This window comes from Bactrocera latifrons, unplaced genomic scaffold, assembly GCF_001853355.1.
Source record: "Bactrocera latifrons isolate USDA-ARS-PBARC rearing strain unplaced genomic scaffold, ASM185335v1 scaffold_220, whole genome shotgun sequence".
NCBI lineage: Eukaryota > Metazoa > Arthropoda > Insecta > Diptera > Tephritidae > Bactrocera > Bactrocera latifrons.
In genome coordinates, this window is record NW_017535742.1 from 54242 (window position 1) to 76558 (window position 22317).

General features: G+C 37.8%; 1 protein-coding gene across 3 annotated transcripts in view; it reads right to left on the reverse strand.

Moving 5' to 3' along the window:
* The window catches only part of LOC108968585, a 21835-nt gene extending 2457 nt beyond the window's left edge, over positions 1–19378 (reverse strand). Inside the window, exons 1-10 of one of the 3 annotated variants that reach the window (XM_018932709.1) lie at positions 19088–19378; positions 6251–6771; positions 3682–5043; positions 3112–3616; positions 1515–2251; positions 1073–1447; positions 882–997; positions 550–826; positions 342–490; positions 70–221 (exon numbers count right to left, since the gene is read on the reverse strand). In XM_018932709.1, the coding sequence (XP_018788254.1) occupies positions 70–221; positions 342–490; positions 550–826; positions 882–997; positions 1073–1447; positions 1515–2251; positions 3112–3616; positions 3682–5043; positions 6251–6706 (4129 nt within the window). In that variant the 5' untranslated portion in view covers positions 6707–6771; positions 19088–19378. Of the gene's footprint in view, positions 1–69; positions 222–341; positions 491–549; positions 827–881; positions 998–1072; positions 1448–1514; positions 2252–3111; positions 3617–3681; positions 5044–6250; positions 6772–18300; positions 18754–19087 lie in introns of those variants that run through there. The other 2 variants (XM_018932706.1, XM_018932707.1) reach the window with 2 other exon arrangements.
* Between the last annotated feature and the right edge of the window lie 2939 nt (positions 19379–22317).

Consider the following 22317-nt stretch of genomic DNA (forward strand, 5'->3'; position numbering starts at 1 on the left):
AAAAAATAAAAAAAATATTAAAAAAAAAGTATAAACAAATTTATTGAAAAAAGAAAATATCCAACTCACCATGCAATTTAGCTTGTATCGACATTTTCGGTAATTGACGATACTTCGCCGGTAATATTTTCAATTGGTCGCTGCGTAAAATTGCTATATCACCGAAATCACAGAAACAAACGTGTATCATATCACCATTGTAGGTATTCACTACAACAACACTGCAATGCAAAAGAATGAAAATAATGTATTAAATACAAACTTACACAAATACAACATTTTTCCGAAAAATATCAGTGATTTTTTTCTAATTGCGCGTTAACTGAAATATGGTTGCTTACCGATGATAGAAACCATCCGGATTTTTGGCCGCATAGGCCTGTCCTATTTCCACCATATCAGCCGGTATGAATTCATCGTTATTTTCACAGTACTCCTGCAGTTCCTTCATGAGATCACGAAGGCGGGGATAGTCTTTGTAGGGTTGTATCTAAAGCAATTTGAAAAATTTAATATTTATTTTATTAATTTATTTACTAATTAACGCACCGTAAAATTGGAAGGATTCGCTGACATAGTGACACGCACTTCCAGAAAATCATTTGGATCACTCGGAATAGCAGTGTAATTCTGTAGTTTTGGCAGCTCAGCCACCTTTTGTGGTGAATTTGGCACTGAAGAAGTGAGTGTTAGACCACGCGTCATTTCTACAAAGGTTTGTTGTGTTGTTGGCGAATTTAAGCTACCAGCACTGCCATTTTTAGCCAGACCAAAGTGTTTGCCATTGATGGGCGCATCATCGTCCTCGCCATTCGAAGCCGTAGAACTGGAATGTATAAAATGGATTAAATAGTTTCTGCAATAATTTTTAGCATACGCACCATTCCAATTCGGCTTCCATGCGTATATCCTCGTTTATATTGCACAGCATATCAGAGCTTTCATGGCGACGATAGATGGTGACATATGGCAATTTGCCGGGTTTATTCATTTTCACCTAAGGGATACAAAAATCAACTTAATTTGTGCGAAGAAATTTGGGGAAAATTTCGTCAAATGAAATTATACTCACAAAAGCAGCGCAATTGGCTGGCAGTAATGCGCGCATACGTCCAACAATGCTCTTGTTGATTGGCGGTATGTTGTGCAGACGTGCGCGTATCGCTTGTCTTGGGAATTTGCTCAACGCTGTACTTAGCGATTCTAAACGGAAAATGTTCGAAATGTGCGTGCGACGTGTGATGCCATAATCCACATATAATATATCGAATTCTTCATCCTCGACGCGATAGCTCGGCATGTCGGCGAGTGCGCCACGATACCACTGTGTCTCGCCGTCATTGCTGTCGTCACATATTAAGAAGAGATTGGAACGTTTCAGATCGGTAGCAGTGATCTTGTGTTGATCGCGTTTGAATTTCGACTCGATGAGTTGTTGAATTAGTTTCTGAAAAAAAATTTAATATGTAAGCATAATCACACGATAATGGTTAACTGTTTGCTTAAATACACACCTGTACGTATTTGAAGTCAGTGTTGAGTATCTGCAAATATAGATCACCCTCATCGCTTATATGTGAGACCAGCACATTGGTGGCGCCTTTGTGTTTGATTTCTGGCGGCGGTGTATCATCGCAAATCTTGCTCAACAGCAATGGATTCAGATTCACATCCTCCTCAGTTGAAGTATCATACAATACCACTTGTATTTTACCACAAGCGCTCGATTCCGTGTTGTAGAAGTCACTTTCCTTTGTCAAAATCTCACTCACCACCGATTTGCTTGACAACATCGCATCCAAGTGCCGTCGCGCATTCGGATTACCGGCGAAATCCTCCAAACCGAACAGCGACAAAGGCACAGCTTGCGCTGGCAAACGCAAGAACTGTGCCTCACATATATATAATTCACTCACAGCCACCCAATCACTATCGCCGTAGTCGATGAAGAAGCAACGCGCCGTTGCATTCGGTTTGTCCAGCTCTTCGACGCGTACACGATGCCAGCAGTCATTGATGCACACCAAATAGATATTTTTGCATGCCAGTGATAATGGACGCGTCTTTTGCGTTGACATATGCGCATCGATATCGCTCATAACGCTATCAAAGCGTTCGCTATACTCCTTGCCGAAGAGGCGTGCCCACACATCGATTGTGGAGGCACAATATGTGATGTACAACTGCCAATATTTTTGTTTCCACGGTAGAGCAATGCCATCCATTTGTATGATTGCACCGCTGCTACCAGCTACATAAGAAGATAACAAAAATATGTAAGTAAGTGGTTAATTAGGTTAGTGGTGATAAAAAATAACGAAAAAAAAGAACGAAAAAGTGAACGAATAAAAGAAAAACGCTACCTGTGGTTGCACCGAAGCTACGATACCCTACACGGCATTTCTAATAGTTTAAAAGGGCATAAAAAGTTCTTTATCGCGATTCTCATCGGTCAGTTTGTATGGTAGGGATATGCTATAGTGTTCCGATCTAATGATAGAGTGAACGGAGATTGTAGCGTTGGCTTAGACAATAAACCCTGACAAATTCCGCGAAGATTTATTATAAAATAAAAAAGGTTTTCATACAAATATTTAATTTTAATCGTTCAGTTTGTATGGCAGCCATATGCTATAGTGATTCGATCTAAGCAAAATATGCGTAGATTATAGAGTTGCCTTAGAAAATAATGCATGCAGAACTTCGTGAAGATAGCTTGTAAAATGAAAAAGTTTTCCTTACAAGCACTTGATTCCGAAAGTTCGGTGTGTATGGCAGCTATGTGATCTAGTAGTCCGATATCGGCGAATCCGATGAAAAAGTAGCATATTGTGGGGAAAATGACTTGTGCAAAATTTCAGCTCGATAACTCAACAACTGACGGACTAGTTACAAAAAATATGAACGGTTCGGCTAAATCGTCGCTGCTCGTCACACTGATCTTTATAGGGTGTCCGACGTTTCCTTCGAGATATTAACAATTTTTTCACCGCAGTGTGACAGCTGTCAAGTTCACAAGATCGCATACTCGAATTTTTCTTTTAACTCTCAAAAATGCCATAAAAATGTTTTTCTGGTATTTAGACAGTTACTTTGCACTTAATTTCTTACCCTTTTCTTTATCCGCCTCCTCGTTGGCAAAGACAATCACAGCATTATTGGTCGCCGATTCGGTGATGAATTTCGGTGACGTCTGCACCAACGTCCACCAGTGTTCCGGCAATGACTGTTTGTACGCTTCCTCGAATATCTCCGGTATGTTTTTGGCGAATATACCATGTGGATGTTGCTGCAATTCATTGTAGAGTTTGTCAATAAGATCGGTATCACCATCCGAGAACAGCGGCAAAGGACGTCGCGACTCTTGCAGCTTCAATTGTTCAATAGCCTTTTGAGCGCATGAGATTTGAGCGACATGCTCGTGTAAATATTCATTGGGATATGTGGAGAAGATAGTGCCATTCACATTGACACGACACTGATAGAGACGTGTAAATTTCGAGCGTATAGCGCTGAATGCTGGCGGCGCGTAACGACGCACCACACAGTATTGCGTTAGCGAAGTGATCGGGTCGAGTTTGGGGTTGAATTGGAAAACGCGTGGCGGTATCACGTGCTGAAAAGAGAGTGAGCATGGCTTGACCATGTTGTAGTTGTATTTAAGCGTGCTCAGACAGTTACCTGACCGTTGGCCTCGCCAAACTGATGTTGCTGTTGTTGTTGCATCTGCTGCTGTTTGACGATGTAGCGCTGTTTATGGAATTGTGGCTGCTGTTGAAGCTGCAGCTGTTGCATAGCCGCCGAGGCGACAAATGAGTTCGTCGCCGTCACCAGTTTGTCAGAACCTGTGGAGGATAGCGCCGGTGACGTTTCGGGTGTGTTGCTACCATTTGTGGACGCGCCAAAACCGTTACCGTTTTGATTATTATTATTATTACTAATGCGTATGCGTAAGCGATCTTGCACCGAACCGATGCCAACGCCCGGTTTGGCAACGCCGGCAGCCATCAATTGACGTGTCTGCGTTTGCTGTTGCTGTTGTTGCGCCTGCAGCTGTTGTTGTGCCTGCAGCTGTTGCTGTGCCTGTTTCTGCAATTGTTGTTGCTGCAGCAGATTTTGTTGTATCAGCTGCTGTTGGTGTTGTTGTTGTTGTTGTTGCTGCTGCTGCTGCTGACGTAAGTGTTGCGCAGCCAACAGCTGGGCGCGCTGTTGCTGATGCTGCTCCTGCATTTTTTGCTCACGCTGCGCCAATATCAATGTCGAAGCAATTGCGATTGCCGAATTGTTGTTCTGCCCCAGAATGGGACGTGGCGTTGATTTTTGCTGTTCAACAGCTGGCTGTGGCTTTTGTTGTTGCTGCTGTTGCTGTTGTTGTCGCTTGGCATTCAAACGTTCGCGTAAATCAGTCTCGCCAGCCGCCTTGTTGCCATTGTTGGCGGCCCCACCACCACCACCACCATTCGATTGCTGCTGTTGCGCGACCTTTGCGTTCAACATTTCGCGTAGATCTTTCTTCTCGCCACCGCTTGCGGCCTTACTCGTCGTTGTTGCGCCGAGCGACTTTTGACGCTGCAAAGGCGGTTGTTGTTGTTGCTGTTGAGATTTCTGTGCTTGTTGTTGTGGTTTCGTTGCCTTTTGCTGTTGTTGCGTCTGTGTCTTCGCTTGTGGCTGTGTTGGTTTTTGCTGTTGCGATTTATCTTTCTGTTGTTGTTGTTGCTGCTGCCCACTCGCACTGCTGTTGCGATTGTTATTGTTTTGCTGCTGACTACTGTTGTTGTTGCGATCACCAGCCCCTGCTGCGTTGGTGTTCACATTACTACGCCAACGCTGCTGTTGTTGCTGCTGCTGCTGCTGCTGACCCGTCGCCGGCAAACGCTGGAAGACGTTTGACGAATAGCTGCTCTTATTCCAACTCTGATCGGAGCGTTTCGGTTGTCTCACTTGTGGTGCGGCTGTGATCCGTGTCGATTTGCTTGACTTTTGCTGTCTCACCATAGACGAGATGTGCGCCGACTTCTGGCTAGGCACGGCATCTATGTATGTCTGCGGCAATAAGGGAGAGAGCATAAGTGAGCACGTAAGATACAAATAAGTAAGAGTGCAATTAGAATAAGTGAACATATAAGGGTGAGGTAAAACTATTTTTGTGGAAACTCAGAGATACTCAGAGCGCGCGCAAATGTGATCATCGAAATTGATCGAGAGCAGCGCCAGAGTAGATGCTGTTGTGCCAAGAGCGCTACATTTGCTACAAGTTAAGTAATAACACGCTCTTGATTCAATGCAATGAATAATTTACAACGATTTTGAACTTTACAAACTTGTATATACACATGTATAGGCGCACACACACACAGATGGTTTGACTTGCATGTGTTATTTTTTATTCTAGCCTCACTTTTCAACACTTTTGTTTATCGAAAGCGCAGCAAATCGTTTTGCAGATGTGCTGTGAATTATATATTTGTATGATAGTTCCGCTTTAGAACTGTAAGCCCTTTAATTTTCAATTCAAGAAAACAAAAACAAAAAAATCACAAATTTGCTGTATTATTTTGGGGGTTAAAAAAGTTCGTTGCACTAGAACTGTATATTTTTAGAAAACTTTCGAAGAAACCGACGCAGACACACTGGCTACGTCTTCGACATGCACTGTCACAAAGTGTGAGGCCAAAACCAGACAAAAAAAAAAGTGAATGAGACAAATGAGTCCTAAATTTCGGAAACTTAAATGAGTACAATGCACATAATACAGGGTGATTAAACATGTGCATAGTTAAATAGTGCTCAATAAAAATTAAAAATAAAAACAAAACTAACTAACTTTGGCTGAACCGAAGCTATAATACCCTTTACAAACAAAAAAGTTTTCATACAAGAATTTGAGCAGGATCGTTCAGTTTGTATGACAGTTATATGATATAGTGGTTCGATCTGAACAATTTCTTCGGAGATGGTGGCACTTTCTTGGAGAATAGTTTTTGACAAATTTCGCGAGGATAACTTGTAAAATAAAAAAGTTTTCATACAAGAACTTAAGTTTGAGCGTTCAGTTTGCATGACAGCTATATGCTATAGCAGACCGATTTGAACAATTTCTTCGGAGCTTGTGCCACTTTCTTGGACAATAGTTCATGTCAAATTTCGTAAAAATATCTTGCCAAATAAACAAGTTTTCCATACCCGAGTATGCACTGATTTAGGTATTTATATATATATTTATGCATTTTATGTGTTTTATCGCACTCACCTCTTCACCATATTGCATAAAACTGAATTCGCCGGTCGCCTTCAGCAGATCTTTAGCTGATGTGTAGCCGAGTTTGCGAAAATTCAATGGTTCACCTTCGATTTCTGGATACTCGTTGAGTACCTCGCGTAGTTTGCACGGCGGTTTGCGTGATGTCACTAAAGCGCGCACTACATTCGCTATGTATTTTAGGCGTTGTTGCTTGCCATTGTTATTGTTGTCATCATTGTTGCCGCTGTTGTTGGTGTTTGTTGTGTTGCTTTTGTTTGCTGCAACGCTTTTGTTTGCTTTGCTCGTCGTATCGCCGCTAGAACTTGCAACTTTTGTTGCTGTTTTAATATTATTGTTATTGTTATTATTATTATTATTGGTTTTTGATGTTGTTGCCTTGTTTACAGGTTTGGTTGTTGTCGCCGTTGTTGCTGTTGTCGGTGCCGACGCGACTGCTGCGGACATATTGAAGTTTCTTGTTTTTCAGTCACAATCAGTTCAAAATCGGTGGTGGACGCTGCCGAGATATGCTGAAAGGAATAAAAAAAAAATATACTTTTAATGAATAATAATTGCGATTTCGTTTGACGGAATTTGGTTATTATAAGAGATACATACATATATATAGAATATTTCGAAATTAGGTAGGGTCTGACTGGATCGCCACTCAACCAGTTCATCAGCTTTACAGTTACCTGCGATTCCCCTGTAGCCTAGTTTTATCATAATGACGCCATTGATAATGAGGTTAGGCATTCCTTAACTGGCCCTGAGTGCACGGTTAGTGAGCTTAGGGCTAGAATCGCCGCCTTGATATCAGTAAATATACCGGTACCTCAATGGCTACAACCTCGGATTGAAAAACACTGAAATAGTCAGGAATACTGAAGCTCAGCATAGTCTTGTCAGATTCGTGGTGGCAGGTAAAATGGAAAATTCAGTTCAGTTCAGGAGTCGTATTGGGACCGAGTGCCGGATCCACAGCACGGCAGAGGCTTTAGCTCGGCCTCGAAACCCACCAAGGTGGAAAAGTTGTCCCTTTATGATTATTTGGGGCGCTGATCAACGCATTGTTTTATCTTTTCAGCAATCGAACAATTTTGTTTAGTTTGCAGTCATAAATTTAAAGAAAAAATGCAGTGTTCAAATAATAGATGTAATTAGTAACGGTTTGGTTGTCTTCACGCGTAGATATCGATCTTCTCTTTTTAACCTTTCAAATTAAAAATCAATAAATACACATGCAAACGCAATTATGGTATTTCCAAGTTATTTGTGGAAATGTAGAGAGAAATATGGTTTGGGACTATTCTGGAAAAACAGAATATTTAGTATAATTAGTATTACTAGTAGAATTATGATTCCAAACTCGCCTCATTAAACAAAACGTGACGTTATTTTTACTTAATAAATATTTGAAAATTTAATTTAAATGAAGCAGATTAGACTTATATATATATATATATATTAAGAGGTTATAATTACTTGTGAATATCAAAAAATCAATTTTATTATTTGCATATATGTATATCGAAAGTATGAGCTTAGGTTAGACTAAGAGGGATTGCACTTAGGCAGCTTAGAACGCCGGTCCGTTGGTGTACTTAAAAAACTCTTATATACTGGTCCAGAAGGTCTTTTAAATAATAATAACAACATCCGAAAATAACAAGCAAATCGTTTCGGAGATATAAGCTTATTTTTAAATCTTTTTGTATCGGCGGCACAACACGATTTTCTAGAAAAAATGTATTCAGAGTCAGTGAGGAAATGTTTCCTGAAACGCCTGAGTCGATCAACTTCAAATTTCTACAATACCTTCTTAGATATATGTGTCAGGTGATGATCGGAGGAATAAAATTTCGACTTTTCAAGGCAGTCTCTGAAGCGTAAATTTTTTCTCACAAATCGACTTTTTTTGTATTCATCAAATTTTTTTTTTGTTTGATTAATTTCAGGCAGAAAAATATGATTCACTGTCAGACACTATTTTTCGAAGGCCTTGCTAGAGATCGGCTACGGATCAAGAAAAGCCAAAACTTTTCAAAATGAATCGACGATAATGGAAATATATTATCATTTAACTTTATTACGACAATTCAAGGTCTGTAAAGAATGCTTCGTTCAACTTATGGTCAACATAATCTGACTACTGAACCTGAGTGAGCTTGAGTGAAGAAAGAAAAGCAACCGTGAAGATCGTGGAAAGTCGACTTGACCCATTATAAGTCGAGATCTCAGAATAAAAGCAGAAAAAATACAGCTTGTGCAAGAACTGAAGCCGTTCGACCTTCCCAAGCGGTGCGGTTTGGTGTGGTTTGTGGGCTGGTGGAATCATCGATCCATATTTCTTCAAAAATAATGCTGGTGAGAAAGTATCCGTCAATGGTGACCGTTATCACGCCATAATAACCGACTGTTTGATACCTGAAATTGAAGCTCGTGATCTCAGGGACATTTGGTTTCAACAAGACGGCGCCAGATTTATTGAAAGAGCACTTCAGTGAGCTTCGATTAGCCACGAATATCGTATGATATCGTACAGTTAGACTTTTTCCTGTGGGGATATGTAAAGTCTATACGGACAATACAGCTTCGGTTCAGGCCTTGGAGCAAAACATCAAGCGTGTCATTCGCCGGTTATTCGAAATGCTCGAAGTCATCGAAAATTGGACTCAACTGATGGACCATCTGAGACGTAGTAGAGGCCAACATATTAAACAAAAAAATCCCAAATAATGTTTTTCCGAATAAAAATAAACATTCCCCATGAAATTTGAAGTTTCTGTGTTTTTTGTGTTTTTCCTCTAAAAAGGTAGGAAACCTCGAAATGGATCATCCTTTATAAATAATAAAAAAAAAATTTACAAAAATACATACACAAATATGTATGTATAAAGCTAGATTGACTTTTATCTGCTTAACAATGTCCGATTAAAAACCGGAAATGCATTATAACGTTGCACTGTTTAGATTAGAAGGAAACTGTTATACTATACTCACTTGTATGCGTAAATCTATAATAAATGACAATTGACTACCAGATAGAGTGAAGAGTAAGGCGAATCTACTCCAATCACATGAGATAAGCGGTATTGATTATAAAAAGTTTTTACACTTCAACAAGTGTGTGTGTGTGTGCATGGTATATGTATTGGTACATACATAGGTACAAATCTCCATAATTGTACGACGTCACTTTTCAACAGCCTTGACGATTAGAAATAGCCAAATTCGCAAAACGAGTAATACCACTTAATGGCAACAAATATGCCGAAGAAAAGGGATGCAGAAAAAAACAAAAACAAAATATAATCATATTGATTGGAATTTTAAGGCGAAAAACTGATACAACAACTGCTGGTCAGAAGTAATATGGAAAAGATATGAACAATTCACACGACAGCTGGTCTTACGGTAATGGAATTGGCGCGATTTATGCCGCTAAGGGCGGTACTTTCACAATGGAAGCCTATTTGACGGGATGACAATATAGGACATAAAATTTTGCGCTGACAGAGCCTGAGAAAATGGAATGCAGAACAAAACGCATAATTAAATTGCTGGTGATGATGAGCAAAAACAACAACATCAGTGCCACCGCCCTATTATTGACGCGGCTGAAACAAGGCGTCAGTACATATGCGCAATGGGCTTGGCCCTTATTTAGTCGCAGCGCTTAGTCGTGTCATTCTCACAATGGAAAGTGCGTTACTGCGTTTTTTGCTTTTTTTTTTTTTGATATATTTCAATTCTTTGAAATAAACCGCTAATGCATGACGTGGCTAAGGTGACGCTAATGAGACCAAAAACACGGATGAAAGCCAGTGTCGCTTGGAATTATGCATGGTGTAAATATAAAATAATTAGCTGATGTGTTATAGAGCCATGAACCGCACTTGTCGCGCTTACGCAAATCGTGCCGAACGCGTGAATATTCGCAGCACCTTGCGTGCCCCTCCTCCCCTTCGCGTTTTCTTCTTTGCGAAATCGACAAGATAGTCGCAGGAAGGCGTTACGTGCCCGATTAAATGAAGGTAGCGCAATATTTTTTTTTTTGTATTTATTTATAATTATTATTTTCTTTTTTGCCGTCGCTGCTATCGCTTTATATTGTCGGTAAATATGCGCCAATGCAAATGGAATGTAGGAGATTGCAAATAATTTGCAAAAGCGTTTGCCATAAAATCCGATTGCTTAAGTACCTGCATACACAAAAACCTACATACATATGTATAGATGTCGTTGCGCGCATAGAAACCTACGAAATTCGCAAACGGTAGCAAGCAAAAAGCTGCCGAATGACAATGCAAAGACAGATGGGAGGGAAAACTTGAAAAATGGAAGAGCGAAAAATTGGCACAATGATCGCGGCAGCATGATCGTACAAAGCAAAAGTATGCCATATACATATGTATGTATAATCTTATACACACATACAAATATACGCTTATTTGTGAATCAGGCAAAATGAAGTGAAGCAAAGGCAAATAAGGCGTCCAGAATAAAATATATGCAAATAAAATGCATGCAGTTGAGAGGAAATAAATGGCAAATCGGATGGAGATAATACATATAAACATGTATGCACAACATCGCCGCTGGCAGATAACAAGTTTTGGATAACATTCCCTAAGAAAGTGAATGTTCGAAGCTTATAAAAAAAATGCTCTGTAAACGAAAGGTCACGGAAGCTGCTGATTTTCATAGAAAATACGACACTATTTTTTACATCTAAATATTAAAAAGTACAGCTAACAGGTCAATTGACAATTCCCCAGCTTGCTATGGTAAAACACATTTTTTTTTTGTAAAATTCTTTTTTATTTATTCAACATAGTTCTCTTCCAGAGACGACTTCGACTTTTCGATACAATTTTTGTAGCACGATTTGTCCTTTGCTTCAAAATTGGTCTCAGTTTCAGCGATTCAATTCTCAGCTCTTCATTCGACGAACATTTCCTCCAGCGACCATTTTTATGAGAACTGTGGAAATAGTCACTGGGGCCAATTGAAGGATTTTTGCCATCGTTTTCACTCATTTGTGACACTGTGCATTGTCTTGGTGAAACAGTACTTTCTTTTCTTCAAATGCGGTTTTTTTTCGGCGAATTTAAAAAGTCCACTAATGTTGATTGCCCTTCCTTTTTCAAGGTAGTCTATAAAAATTATTCCATATCTATCGTAAAACCTTGCCAGCCGTCTGTAGGGTTTTTCCACATCTTGGAACAGGTTCAGCGTGTGCAGTCCACTCGGATGACTATCATTTGTTCTTCGAAGTAAAATATCGACACAGAAACACAGGTTTATTGCGCTTGAACATGTCATGACATGTCGTGACACTGCTCCGAATCATCAACTCGTCGTTGTTTTTGGTCAAATATGAGCTGGCGCGGCACCTACTTTGCACAGAGTTTTCTCATACCCAAATATTCGCATATGATATAGTTCAGTTAATATCTTTAGAGTGCCTTTTGTCTCGAAAAATTTCACTTTTCGGTTATCCAAAATTGTTTTTGGTACTTTTTTTTTTTTGAGGTTTTCCTCTGTAACGACCTCTTTTGGGCGTCCGCTAGGTTCACCGTCTACGGTGTTTCTTTCATTTTTTCCACAAAAACAAAAGTTGCTTCATTCAAAATGATATAATTCATAAAGTAATGATTCGGTAGCTAAATTTATATGCGCGCCTTTCGAAGGTTAGGGCTAACTAGTAATAATATGGGTTTAATTCTAGTAGCGCCATCTATTCTTAGGTGGCGATTTTCAACTGACCTGTTACTTCGATTATTTTTGTTCATACCATAACGATCAAATTTGACCCGGACGAAAAAAAAAACGTATTTTTCTTTCTCACGTATTTTAGTTCAAATCCATATTACCGTTTTCAAAATATTTATATTGTAGGCTGCTAAGCATGACAAATTTAATCCAATTTTCCATGCCATTGTTACAAAACTCAGCTGGGATGCCCTCAGTGAATTTTGGATTTCTCAGTTTACTCTCTATTTTGTAGCCCAATTCGCCAGATTGTTGAACAGTTTCGGCGTCATATTCATGCCATTGTAGGGTCCAGTCAGTCTGTCAAGCATCTCTTTTGCAACATCTACTCATCGTCGTTTTTGTAAAGGAGACTAGCATTGACACGCTTTATACCCAAAACGTTAACTAAAATGTGTTAAAACAAGCCATAACCTATTCTATCTCTCTAATGCTAAAATGACAATTTTCAGTTTCAAATGAGACTAGCATTGACACGCTTTATACCCAAAACATTAACCAAAATGTTTTGAAGCGATCAATAAGAGAAGTTTGAGATCCACAGTTATCCCTTTGCTGTTAAAACGATGATATTCAGGAACTGTTTCTTTAACATTTATGTTATTAACAGAGGTGGATGTTTCCATTGGAAATAAAAAAATTTAAGTAAACTGATTGTTTTGTTTTCATGGTAAAAATCTCGAGACAAAACCAAACTTAGCACGAACTTAAAAATGCTGTACCAATACAGGAAAAAAATTTATCTATACGATTTGTTGGGCAATTTATATATACGTGCGGATCAAATTTGATCTTGAGTGACATAGTAAGTGCATTCCATTCGCTTTTATTAAAATATATTTTTTCATTCTCTAATTGCATACATAGATACTTCAAAGTTTGTTTATTTTCGACGTCCATGTGGGCATGAGAGTGGTAGGAGGAAATATTTAGTTTTGAGGTCTGCTTTTCTCTCCTATTCATGCAGCGAATGAACTCATGCTTTAATTAATGCCGCTTTTGCATTTTCACTTTTGTGTTGTTGTTTATTTTTTTTGCTCCATATATAATTACATATATACACATTTTTTGCAACGCGTTATTGTTCAAGGTCAAAAGATATATTTTTTAGCAGATATGTGCTTCATTGTATCATTCAAAAAGTATGTCGAGCAAATACACAAGCGTATAGTATGTATTTTTCTAATGTTTACAAACGGTTTTGATACTCAATTATTTGTTTACTTTCCCCGAATGTGCTGCAAATTGCGCAAAATTTGTTAGTCTAATATTTCCTGGTATTAATCGGTTAATAAGTTTCTGTTGCCTTGACAAAAAGTCATAACTTATATTTGATAAAAGTGTATGTATTATTATTATTTTTACTTATTTTTTTGTAATTTTTATAGTCGAAGGTTTTCTGAAATTTGTTGTCTATTTTAAACCTTAGGTGCATATTAGCCCAGCGGATAAAATCCAATTAACTGTTAGCAAAGCATGAACTAATTGCATTCAAAGAAACATGAATTTTACCAACAACAAAATTGTGAAAATCCACACAAACGAATAGTGAGTGAATTGCACAATATTGACACTAAAGCCATAAACAACAAAAGAGAAAATGCAAAGAAATATTTTCACGTACAAATATGGCGGCAACAAAGCCACAACGCAACCAACTGCAATTTGCGTTTTGAAATTGCCTTTGCCTTTGCCTTTCGCCTTTTTCGTTTTGTTTACATTATTTATAATTCATGCATTTATCTTTTATAATACCTGTGCGTATTTTCTGTAAATGTGTGTGTAAAATCGCATATCTATGGCGATATGATGGGGGTCACTAATTTGTATTCTCATCTCATTTCCTAGCTCTAATTTACGATCCGTCCAAAGTGATCGACGATCCATGCGCTCATTTCTTATATGTTTAATGGTTTAAATAGTAGATCGAGCAGTCGAAGCTACGATAAAAACTGGATACATTTATAAGAATTGTATAATAGTCCAAACCCAGGGCCTATGCACTATGATTTCAGAAGAATAAATTCTACTAAATAGTGACCGCAGTACTGGATGTGTCCTTATCACGAATTTTAGTACAGCGTTTTTAGTAACTTTAGTTGTTGTAGACGCAGAAAACATTCCTGAAGTAATTTCGAAAAATAGCGCCAGTTGATAGTCCTTGGCCGTATAATAATCCGGGTTCTTTCCGTTTACTCAGACTCGACTGTCGTGAGAGCGGTTAGTCATTTTAGTAAATACAATTTTACGTTCGATATTCGTGCAAAGTACGTCAAGCATCGCTGGCTTTTCACATAGACAAACGGCTTAACGTAGCTTAACAGGATATCTAACGGCCAATTGACTGGGCCATTTCGTGATACGTTCGATAATACGTTCACCAAACTTGGTCTTCAGTAAATCGATTGTGACATTCGCTCAGTGCCTTGTGAAGCCGTCCTGTTAGAACCACATATTGTCCAAGTCCATATCATCAAATTCGGGCCAAAAATAATCGGTTATCATTGAGCGGTAGCGAATCTTATTCACAGTAACGTGCCGATCTTGATAAGCACGTAAGAAATTCGGTTCAACCAATTTCAAATTTTTTCACTAGGCGCTCAATTGTTGATCTGACAGGACGATTATGACGACCATAAATTGGACGTAGCGTCCTTAAAGTTGAGGCCACTGACTCCGAACTCTCGTACTAAATTTAAATAATTTCGACTCGTGGTTGGATCGTATATCTTTCCATGATGAAATGGCAAACCTTACTGAAGAAAAATGTCAAATGAGCGGGAAAAAAGCGGGTTTACTTTTGTAGCGTCCCTATTGAAAACCCCGTTATATGTACTCATTTGCATACATACATATAGTACATTACTTAGATTAGAAAAGAATGTTGTCTAGATTAAAAGTCAATTGATAATATTTGAAAGTCCAAAATAAATACGCATGGAAACAATAATAATAAATGCTTGAAGCTTTCATGCATAAATCAACCAGCTGCCCACCCAATCAAGAAATCAGTAAGGTAATATACTATACACTAACGCCTCGTGTTATGAGTCAAATTATACTTGCCGTTAGTGAGTCAGTCGTTGGAAATCAGTCAATCAACTGAACGAACTCGTGCGGACTCTGAAATTCCAGAGTTTCTGGGTCAAACAACAACAGCAAAACGTATTATGTTTACACTGTCGGCACTTACTGACTTTTGCTCACGATTAACGGCGATCGTAATAAGAATGAAAGTCAGAGAACAATTACTATGGAAGCAGTAGTTAGTTAGTGGTGAAAAATAATGAAAATTGAAAAACGGGAAAACAAACTGGCGCAAAAATAATCAACAATGATCACATTTGTTCCAGTGGCAATTAGAAATCGTAAGTAGGTCTCATTGGCTAGTGAGCAAATATGCTATATACTATATGAACATACATATGTATTTATAAAACACCAAGTGTTGTTGGCAGTATCAACAAATTGAATATTGCGCTATAATTGATTTTTCTTATGAAATAAATAACTGAAGCGTAACCAAATGCAATCGATCAATAGCGAGATGCGAAGATGAAAAGCACATAAACGATTACAAGTCGATAGAAAAATCGTATATTATGCGCATGTGAATTTTTCAAAGCCGAATGCTGAATTAAATATTTTAAATTTTCTGAGTTAATATTATTATTATATATATTTTAATTTATTACATATTATTCCTCATAATTACCGTTTAAAAACCATACATATTCCCTCTTAAGATCATAGAATACAAAAATACATAACATACAGACTATGAGGTGATTTTACGCTGTGATGAAATCTAATTAATTCAAATGAAGTATGATCAAGTAATTTCTACTCAATTGACTTAAATATAATTAGATCAAAAATATGGTCAAGACACGTCAATCAGCACAATTTGAAAATCAAATGAAGCCAAGTCACATGAAACAGCCAGAGAAGTCAAATAAGAACATCACAGAGCCAAAATAAATTTTTTTCTAAATGGTTGGAAAAGAAGTAAATCCAAATATTATATTTAGATACATATTTTTAAGAAATATTTCAACAAAATCTATTATCACACGCTAAAGAACTTTCAGTTTTCACTCACGAGACAACTACAAAAAAAATTACACCACGTATAGTCATAAACTCAAAAAACAGATTATGTTGCAGACAATAAATAATTACGAATATATGCACATTAATATGCAATGCAGCATTTGTTTACATGCAACCTGAAGCCTTGTGTTGCCTTTAAAAAATTATTGCCTCAAGTGCCGTAAAACAGCAGGCGCGTTTATTTACGTGCAACACGAAGCTTCGAGACATAAAAACAAGCAGTCGAGCACAGTAACGGTAATTGTAATAAAGTAAAATGAAAAAAGAAATAAATAAATTTTAGAAACATTGGAAAAGTGAATTTTGCTTTGACTGCAATTATTTTCACTTACTGCACGAAAACGTACGCGAATGTTGAGGCTTGAAGACAGTTGTTATTGTAATAGTTAATTGAAAAAATGAAAGTGGATATCTGTATGTATGTATGATAAATGTGTAAACATTTAATTGCTTAATAATGGAAACTATGAAAATAAATTTTGAAGAGCTACTTTCAAGAAATTATCAGTACTATATACCAACAAAAGTAGTTTTAAGAGTGACTTAACACGTAGAAATATTTTTTTTAGAAAATATATATAATTCAAAATCATTACATTAGAAAAAACATGGAAAAACAATATATTTCTTTACTAAATTTTTATTTTTTAATTCCAATTAATTACATATTGAAATTTATTCAACATATTTTCCAAAAAATAAAATTGTTAATAAAACCAACAGCGTTAATAAAATTCACACTTTATACCCAAAATAGTGGTTGAAGAGGTTAAATGAGTTCAACAAGCTCGCGTACTCGTATTCGTAGTAATATTCATTAAATATTTTTTTGTTTGATATCTTCAGGTAATAAATTTATTTAATCTAAACCACTTAATATTTAAAGCCGAAGCAAAAATGGCCCTTTCTGCATTTCACACATGTATCTACAAACACGTGAAAATATAATTAAAAATTACACAATAAAGCCAAACAACAAAAAATAACCAAACTTGGCAGCGGTAAGCCTACAAGTGGTTGTTGATGCTTTGGCACTGCTTCGTATCTGGCACATCATTAACACTGTCCTACCGGTTTACGAAATTGCGCGACTTTATAATGATTTCAAACTCTGCTGCTTTCCACGTGCGGAAAAAATCAAGTCTTACAAAAAAAATTATGAAAATAATGCACGTTTATGTCTACAACCACACATTTTTGTAGCACTGCTACATAAAAATCTTATTTTATTGTTTCTTTAAGGGAAATTTCACGCAAAAGAGAAAGGCTTTTATGCATTTACATTGCGCAAATCATTAGGCTACCAACAATATAGTCAGCGCACTGATTGTCTATTTTATTAACAAAGGAAGCACAGGCAATGAAGCGTTCAGTGATCTCTGGAAAGCAAAGAAATCAACATAATAGCCACTCAAAACAAAGAGACCTCTAAAAACTGTTGATCATGCAATTTATAGATGGGCAGAGGCTCTTTGAGATTTCTGGTTTGAAACGTATTGAAAACAGTGGGCATGCAAGCCACTATTGATGACGTTGCAAGCGAGATGAAAGCTTCTGGCAGCTGGGTAAACTTTACCCACAATGTTGGCGATTAATAGCTTTGCCCATTTGTGTGTTTGTTAATTGTTTTTTTTTTTTTTTTTTTTTTTTTTTTTTTTTTTTTTTTTTTTTTTTTTTTTTTTTTTTTTTTTTTTTTTTTTTTTTTTTTTTGCAGCAACCCGCACACTTTGAAGCTACTGAAACGACTTTATTATGAATAATTCGTAGGCAGTAAGTGCATTCACTTTGAGTTGATTGAATCGTCGCATAGAATTTATTCATGAGTATAGGAATTTATCCTAAACAGCAATAAACAACCGCTGAACTTAAATATCTTACCCCCCACGTTCATTATCTGTAACATTATGATAGTATTTATATAAAAACATATTGCAAAAATACTTAAAATTAGCATATTGTTGCCTTTTGTGCATTGTCACAATTAAACACGCAACGAATTGTTGCTTATTAGATATTCACAAATATTCAGAAATTTACCAGGCAAGTCGCTCACTTATTTTTTAATTAATGTGTTCGCTTATTCGGCACACTTTCCAAGAAGTTTTCATAATTTACCAAATTATATTCGAAAATTAATTAAGTATTGTCTGTTATATTCTTACACTCACTTACTGTATGGCTAAAGCGGAAATTCAGCAGAATTTTCTTTATGTTTTCGATTTTACACTGAGCTTATCACTTTCTCCACGATTAAAAAAATATATGTATATAGATGCACTTTTAGCGATCGCACGAGCACACAAACGTCAATAAAACAAATATTCGAACGCAAATTCAGTGGAAGCCGAGGAAGTCCCGTAACCTGATTTTTCGCACATGCATACACGCGTTTGTATTTATAGGGAGGGGCAAAGGAGTAATACTTCCGATTGGGATCTTTAACAGCAACTTCACCCACTGCAAACCATTCAAACGACGTATTTTTAATACAATTCCGCTTTTTTTATGTTGTTCAATTACGATGTTAAAATGTAAGTAAATTGCGATAATAACATACGGGCGCGTACTGGCGAGCGAATTCAAGCGAACGAAACGAAGGCGAAAAGCAAACAACTGAAAGCGTCAACACAAATGTCTACGGTATGCTACCGACAGCGCAGCCAACGTCTGCCACCTGATCAAATGCCAACAGTGCAGAAAGCAGAAATAAAAAAAGTGCAGGGTTGTATATATGATTCGTGTATTTTCTGATTAATTTTCTGCGCATAAATGAGCTGTATAACAGCAGATTTCATAAAAATTTCTTTTAAAACGTATTTAAGTTACGCTTTACAGCATAAAAAAAGAAAATTTCATTGAAAAAAAAAATTTACAAATTCTTTCACATGCAACACTGTTTCTCATCGAATGGCGTTTGGTTGGTCACACAAGCGATGAAAAGAAATAAATACATACCGCCAGCGCGGCGCCTGTTGCCGTGTACATGACTGCGTGCACTAGCTGTACAATTCTCCACTTATAAATATGCGCTAGAATGAGTACACATATGCTGTAGCAGCGTTTCAAGTTCAGAAAAAAAATTTTAGCTGCTCCAAAAACTAGGCAATGTGTTTTTATTTGCACTATTAAACAATGCTGCAACGCATTCACCGCAGTTTAAACACTTGTTTATTGCAATGTAATAAAGCAATATTGCATCTAAGTGAATTTTTCAGGTGCACTTTGCTTTTTATGTATCCAGCGTTCTTTAAAACTTGCTAAACTTTTAAGTTATTACAGGCAGCAAAACCAACTACTACTGCTTATGCGGAAGTATACACCACCACTGACGAATTGCATTAGTGCGGAAGTAGCGAGATTTCTCACACCAATAAAGTGTCACCACGCGTATGTTCAGTACAAGCAATGTTGTTTATATACCCAGTCAGCAAAGCAAGCGTGTTCATGCGGAATTAATTCAGCCAACTTTGTAACAATACGTACGTACACCATGCGCAAAAAATAGTAAGACTTTTTAATTTAAATTACGCGCAAAAACACATTCGTCGTAATAATGTATTTTTTTTAGGTTGGTAAGCCTGTCAGTGACATCTAGACCAAATGTCACATTAAAATAATCATTAGTGTTTAGTATACGCTCCGAAAGACGAACTACATAAAATGCATTCGGCGATTTTTAGAAGGATCGCAATTAATCAGCAAAAACTTTCCATTAAATTTTGCGTTCGGAATCAGATTTCTGGAGCCGAAACGTTCATAAAGATGGATCAGGCCTTCGGTCATGATTGTTGGTTTCGAACAAGTGTTTTTGATTGATATAAATTATTCAAAGAGGGTCGAGAACGTCGAGAACATCAACTGATGATCAACACATCAATAAAATAAAGGTTTCGGTGCTTGAGAATCCACGATTAATAGTCAAAGATCTTCTCGGCATCTTTGGCATTTGGGCCTAAGAAAAGTGAAAGCACGATTGGTTCCAAATCACTCAATTTTTTCGAAAAACAGCGTCGCCTTAATGTCGGTGAAAGAATGCTTGCCGAATACCAGGATATCACGAAACGTATTATAACTGACAATGAGTCTTGGATCTATGATTATGACCTGGAAACAGACGATCGATCGGCAGAATATCGTGGAAATAGTGAGCCGAAGTCGAAAAAACAAATCAAAGCAGTCAAAAGTCAAGGTTATATTGACAGTTTTCGCCGATTATCGAGGTGTGATGCATTCCGGATTCCCTCCGACCATCCAAACTGACCAAATGAAGCTATTCGCAAAAACAGGCCGGAATTATGGGCTGACAATTCTTGATTTTTGCGCCACGATAATACCCCGTCGCAGACTGTATTGCTTTTTCGTCAGTTCTTCGCAAAATGTTCAACCAATATTGAGCCGCAACCACCATTTACGACTGATTAGGCTCCGTGTGACTTCTGGCTTTTCAACAAACTAAAACGACAGCTCCGAGGGAACCGTTTTGAAGCATTAAACGGGAAATCGCTACTCGCATTCAAGGCTATTCCGGAAATTGACTTCAACAACTGTTGCGAAGGTTTAAAAAAAAGGTTGGAGCAAGTGTATTGGGGCCAAGGGTATTACTTTACGGGGGACGACATAAATTGTAAAAAACAAATTAAGAATTTTAAAATTATGAACAAAGTCTTACCATTTATTGCCCATAGTAATATATAATTTTTTACATTCTTATTGCCCAATTCTTTCTTAAACATTTTTTGACATTATTAACATTTTAAATCATTTTTTTGTTTTCAAATAATTTATTTACGAGTATGTAAAAAAATATTTCTTTAAAATGACGATAAGCAGACGTCAGCCCTTGCTATATTTCTTGCTACTCATCGTATTGTTGCAATGGTCCGCAGCAACGAACGACCCAAATGAAGACAGTTTCTATCAAGATGTCAATTATTATGATACTGTGGCTAATTCAATTAATTTCGATGTCGATAAAGAGCTTTTACAACAACGTTTAAATGGCAATACAAAACTTGACGCAGATAAGAATCCCATTGATAGTTATCATCTCGACGATGACAGCGAACAGGATGCGCTGGACAGTAAAGAAGTCAGTGAAATGAAGCGTGAACCGCCATTTCTGTTGGAAGATGAGTCGCTGAATCGGAAACGCGATGCCTCCGATAACGATAACACACAGTGCCACGAGCAGGAACAAAAAGCTGCATACATTTGTCATGCGCAAACGCCAGAGCAGCAAGCGTGTTTAGATGCGGCCGTAAAGGACACCAAGGATACGATTGAGCATGTGACGTGTCTGATAAAACGCATGCGCGAACATGCGGTGTCCATTGTGAAGGAGATTAATGAACTGGAGGGCGATTTTCTGGGCGCTTGTCAAGATGAACGCCCAAAACCGATTTGTCCAAAAAGACCGCCCAGTAGAGGTAATTGTAAAGGGCGTTATGGTTTTGCTGAAGAAGATGAGCCTAACAGCAGCTACAATGATGGTTTCGGTGCTTTCAAGCGTATCTACGGAGAAGCAGGACCACCGAGTAGTAATCAAAAAGCAAGTGATAACTCTAATAATCCCGCCACACTAAATGAGCAACGCAATGAAAACAGTAACGGCAACGAAGGCGGCAGCGGCAATCAAAATGTCAACACAAATACAAATTCAAAGCCAAATTCGAAGGGTGCGCCCACTAAACCGCGCATACTTGTCAACGAATTCGCAATGCCGCTGAAAGCCGACATATCCGATTTGCCGCCCAACGAATTCATCGAGCAAGCGCAATTTGCGGTGCACGCATGGAAAAATCAAATCGAGGAATGTAAGCGACTGCTCGACGAAGCAATGCTGCGCGCAACGCAGCGTGAAGCCAACGAGGGCGCTGACAATCCGAATACGAGCGTCCAGCACATTATAAAAATCATTACCACGCCCGAAGAGGCCATGCATGAGGATGATATGGCACCGGCGGCAGCAGCTTCGATCACGCCCGTTCGTAGCGCCAACACGAAAGAAACTAAAGTTGCTAATAAAAATGGCAACAACAATATCAATAACGACAATCCAATTGCGTTGAACAAAGTTGCAGTAACAAACGAAAAAAGTAACGACAAAGCCAGTCTCACCGTAGATGACATGAAAGCGGTGCATGGCGATAACAATAATGACGCCGACAGCGATACCGATACCGATA